At 35.2% G+C, this 5273-nt stretch overlaps 1 protein-coding gene across 1 annotated transcript; it reads right to left on the minus strand.

Moving 5' to 3' along the window:
- Positions 1-2050: 2050 nt before the first annotated feature.
- Positions 2051-4973, minus strand: LOC133180348 (uncharacterized). The gene is made up of 4 exons (XM_061314893.1): positions 4842-4973; positions 2876-3067; positions 2472-2708; positions 2051-2314 (listed from the first exon to the last, which is right to left on the minus strand). The coding sequence occupies exons 1-4, from the start codon at positions 4971-4973 to the stop codon at positions 2051-2053; spliced, it is 825 nt and encodes a 274-aa protein (XP_061170877.1).
- Positions 4974-5273: the final 300 nt, after the last annotated feature.

Consider the following 5273-nt stretch of genomic DNA (forward strand, 5'->3'; position numbering starts at 1 on the left):
TGGAGATAACGAACAGTATTCGAGTTCAAATATCCATTAAACATTACAAAATAGGAGCTGAGCAATCACGGACCTCTAAGACATCAGAGGTGGAATCAGGTACCATGGAGAGGTGACCCCTTGCCGACCGGTTATACCCGCCGTGTGCTCCTTGTCATGATCAGAAAATAACGAAAAAAACGTTGAGAATTCAGTGTGTAAATAATGGCATAACAATTAAAATAATTAGTATGATAAAAGTCAGTCAGCATTTGACTTAATGAAAGATTGTATTTGCTGACAGGGTCATTGTATCGACCATAGAACCTACGAAATGGTGATTTAAACGAGACTGCTGATATTCTTGTTTCGTCAACATGTTTGTCAATAACTTACCTCGTTTTAGAAATTGTTTGTACGTAAGAATGGAAATAATCATTGTTAATTGACAATACGTCGTCGAAATATCTAAATGTCGAGTTGAATACCATTAAATGTTTTCTTCTTTTCACGTAAAAGATTTTGAATTCTGCTTCATATGAATACAAAAATAGGTCTGCGAATAACGGGGTGCAATTGGTACCCATGGGAATTCCAATAGATTGTTGGAAAACCTGGTCTCCAAAAACCACATAGATATTGTTAATCAGAAACTCGAGCATCTTTTTAAAGTCAACTTCAGAGTACATGTGTGTACAATTAGATTGCTTTTTTAAACAAAGTTACTTTGCAAATGACCAATGACAAGGCAAGTAAATTTAAGAGTTCCATTTTTATTGAAAAAGCAGCTGTCAACAATGTCAGAAAGTCTGGCCTTTAATTTACCGCTTGGAATAGTTGTATATAAAGTTGAAAAGTCGTAAGTTTTATGCTGTTTTGCTAAAATTGTGTGATTTCAAATGTTCCAAAAGTTCCTAGGAATTTTTTAGTATCCACATCTGATTCACACAACTTCTCAGATATATTGTTGCACAGGACTGTTGAAGTTTCTCCTTCACTACTGTTAATATCTTAGTGAGGAGTAAAGAAAGAGGCTTGGTATAACAGTTACTGGAACCCGCTATGTATCTTTGTTTGTAAGGATTTTTATGAAGTTTCGGAATCCAATATAGATATGGTAAGTCAAATTCATTTTGGATGTTGGAAATATTAAAAATATTCAAAACTGACATATGATTTTGAAGAATTTCCTCTTTACAAAGGGAGCTATGGGTATAAGTTGGATTACCAATTGTAGAATTAAATCCCATTCCTCTAAAATACAATTCATATAAAGAGCCTTACAAACAAAGACAATGTTGTTACCTGATTTGTCAGCAGGGACCAGTACGTTCTGATCCTATCCAGTTCTTTTTTTCACTTCTGAATTATTGAATACAGAAGGATAGAAGATTTTCACACGGCACTTCAATCGTTTGATGGGAGATTTTAACACATCTGATACATTTAGTCCATTCTGACAAGGTGTCAAGGTCTTCTTTTTCATGTCTGACCCAACGTCTGGCGTAATCCTCTACAGAATCCATAATATGTATGAAATTACGACGCCAGTTAAAGGATCGGGTTTCCTATATTAAGGACCTTATAAAATTAGTGATCTAAGGTCCTCATTATTAACTATATTTACGAGCAAAAGTTTCCTCCAGACATTCAATGATTTTGGTTGATCCTGTGTTCTTCAAAATGAAAGTTTCAAAGAAACGGCTGTACTAGTCCACATACACCAATACTGATTCTCTTGTTGGAAAAGGTCCCATTAGATCGATTGCTGTAGCTTGCCACGGATAATTTGGAAGCACTTTACGGCGTAAAGGTTGAGGTGACGACGGACCTCCAACTACTTGACATGCAAAACAATTCTTGCAAATACGTTCGGCATCACTATCAATTTTTGGCCACCATACCAGTTTGTATGAAAATGAAACAACTATACATATTCAGAGTAATGACAAAATAAAATTTTATTAATACGGATATTAAAATTTCAGTTTGTATGAAAAGGAGACAAAAAACTGTACATATTCAATGTAATGACAAAATAAAACTTTATTTAAATTCCAACTAGTCAACTTTAAGCGAGTCTCCCAGGAATGAATCCAACGTATTGCCCAGATGCTTCTGGATACTTGTCCCTTATCCTCCAGGTGATGCAGCTAGGGATAACTTTCCTATTCCCTGTCCCGAGTTTACCATAGGTCCATAAAATGTACTGTCGATACGCCGATTGTCTATTGGCCCTGTTGTAATCTTCATCTGTCGGAAGTGCCAACACATCCTCCCGGTACAGGCGGGCAAGGGCAAGCACTGCCTCATCCAGGCAGAGCACATGAAAATCCTGAGAAAAAGAGCAATATTTAACTTGCATGAAACTATCAATTAAGGCTAAACAAGTAGTTAAAATATATGTATACAAAGTCTTAAGAACCTTGACATTTATTTTAGAAGGCTTCATACTCATTACTATAGTAAATAATAAATAAATGAAATCATACAGGCAGAAGAGTAGTGCACTGCTCTGGGGATCTTCCGCAACAGACTCTCTCCACTTGTGTAGGCATCTCCCTACATCTGCTGCATGTGCACCAAGATGGTACTCCGGGAAGGGGTGGAGGTGGATCTGGTCTTGGATGAGCTTCCTCTATGATATCCAATATGAAACTTGCGGATCTTGAGGCAATTTGCACCAACATTTCTCGGCACTGCTCAAGATTCAAGCTGTGGACATGTCTCTGATAATAAGAAAAGAAAAAAAAATCAGTCAGAGGTTTTGACTGGATAAAATTTTCTTAATTAAAATACTTCGAGGAATGCAATATGTACATTGCATAATTTATATGTCTATATAAACAGATAATTATCTATATAAACAGATAATTACGATTAAAAAAATAATAACCTTTGCTACATCAACTCTGTTGCGTGTTAACTGCAGGGCCACAACATCTCTCCTCTCTGCAGATTGTCCTCTCCATCTCCTTCCCCGTGGCGCTCGACCCGATCCCCTACCCCGCTGCCCACGCCCTCTCGGTCTTCCTCTACCATGTCTACCACGACGTATAGGGGAATCTCCCGCAGTTGAAGATGATGACTGAAATATTTTTTTTTTCTAAATTGTTCAATAATGTTCATTATCATAATTATTAGACTATTTAAAATCTTTTCCACAAAATATATTAATTTTCCCTTGAGGGCCCCTCTGTTATTTCGCGCGTCCACATCAAGTTCCGAAATGGAACTATTAAGAAATAATACTAATTATTTTATCTTTTCAGCCGTTTATCTCTGAACTATATAAACATCCTAACACGTTTAAACGTATCATCATACCAAATTACCAGCAAATAATATAAAATATCAGAAAGCAATTTCACGTGTTCCTCACCTCGACATCCATATTTGTTTGGCTATCGGAAGTCACGTGGTCTTCTCTATTTAAATATTCATAACTTCCCGTCAGGAACTTCTGTTTGTCAGTGAGGGTTTTGATCGATGTTTTTCTCGTGAGGATTGTTGTAACAACCGATAAAATCAGTCTTATAATTTATTTCTATATATTTCTTATGTAATCACGTACTTTTATTGTGTAAGAAAAATATATGTCTCTATCGGATTAAGCGGCCTTAAATTCCTACCGCCGAAATATGGCTGAAATATTGCCGACTTGGCGTAAAACAGTAATAATCAATCAATCGATTTATCCAAGAAAAGCCGTGTACATTAAATGTGTACACAACATATATGCATGCAAAAATCAATGCATTAACAGTTGTGATTACTTACAAAATAAATCATTCTTTTACTGAACATAATTGATCATGATAAATATTTAAAGTAAAATTATATTTGAAAAATAAACAAGAAATGTTTGAAGCTAAGGTGGCCATTCTTAATGATAAATGTCAGAAACACAAAAGTTTTTAAACAAAATTTTGAAGTAAATAAGTACATGTAACTGTCAGAATAGATATTTGTGGTTAGGCAGTTGGCCAGTTTCCCTTATGAAACATGCCAAATATGGCTTGCATGAAGTATATGGATGTACCAACCATGTTAAAATTATTTTACAAGATTATCCAGACTTGAATTTATAACATAAATTTTTGTTGGTAATTCATTAGAACTGCTTAACTTTTGGAGAGAATGGTAGATTTTCATAAAGGACAAGCATGCTCCCAAGATCTTCAATCCAGTGGCATAAATTTAAAATTCTTTAACAACATGGTAATATGTATAATTATATTTGAATGTTATTACCCGGTCCTCTTCCAGTGTGGTCATCTGAACCAAATATTAAAAATAAATGAACTTGAACATGATTAACAGAAATTAGTATCCAAAAATATATGAAATAGTAATACAATCAAGTGAAGTGTAACAGGGAGGAAACTATGTCTGTCAGACTGTAACTGGGACCTCATTTTAACAAGTGAATCATCACTGACACTTTTTATAGTAATTGTCAATTCATACCATTGCCTGTTACACTTGCACATCTTTAAAACTACTTGGAAACAGTAATAGAAAACAGTTCATATAAATTGAGGAATACTGTAGAACAGTATGATCAGATGTGTGACATCAATTGATATAGGTCTAATTTTTTTCACTCTGTTCATTGGACAAAACAAATGTTACTGCAGTCTCACCTTATTAGTGAATTTTAATAATAAGTAACCTTATGATCATATTGTTACCTAAATTGTAAAGAAAATGATTGAATACCAAAAAAGTATGTAACGTACGTAAAGAATGAAAATTCAGTGTACAGTATACCTCAGGCCCTACTTCTCTCCTTGTAAGGTTGTATAACTAGGCCTATCAGTGAAGGAAGTTCCGGGTGATCTCTGGACTGGTGGCTTTACTTGCTTGGTGACAGGTAGTCCTCTTTTAGTAAGGTCAGAAAAGGGTAGAATACTAATGGGCTGAACACAAGTAATTGGTAGGAGGGAGGTCACTTTCTTGGTCAGCTGAGGAATACCAGGGCTATGTAACATTCTTTTAGTTATCACCGAACGTTTCGGTGACGGAAGAGAAAGTAAAAAATTATCTTTTACGTTCTCTGCTGAGTATTTTAATTTACATTTCAGTTTGGATACTTCTTTTTCCATTTTACTTAGCCTCTCAACGGTCTGGAAACACTTTTGACATACACCTGTTTCACCAGCAGGATCACAGACCTCTACCCCAAGCGAACTATTGATAATTTTTTATTCGCTCTTCTGTTAATTTCAGCTTTCAATCGAAAAACTTCTGTGTAATCTCTTTCCCCTTTGAGTCTATAAACACTTGAATAA

Source organism: Saccostrea echinata, unplaced genomic scaffold (assembly GCF_033153115.1).
Source record: "Saccostrea echinata isolate AGI-Se365-2 ecotype Australia unplaced genomic scaffold, CSIRO_AGI_Sech_v1 ptg000006l, whole genome shotgun sequence".
Classification (NCBI taxonomy): Eukaryota; Metazoa; Mollusca; class Bivalvia; order Ostreida; family Ostreidae; genus Saccostrea; species Saccostrea echinata.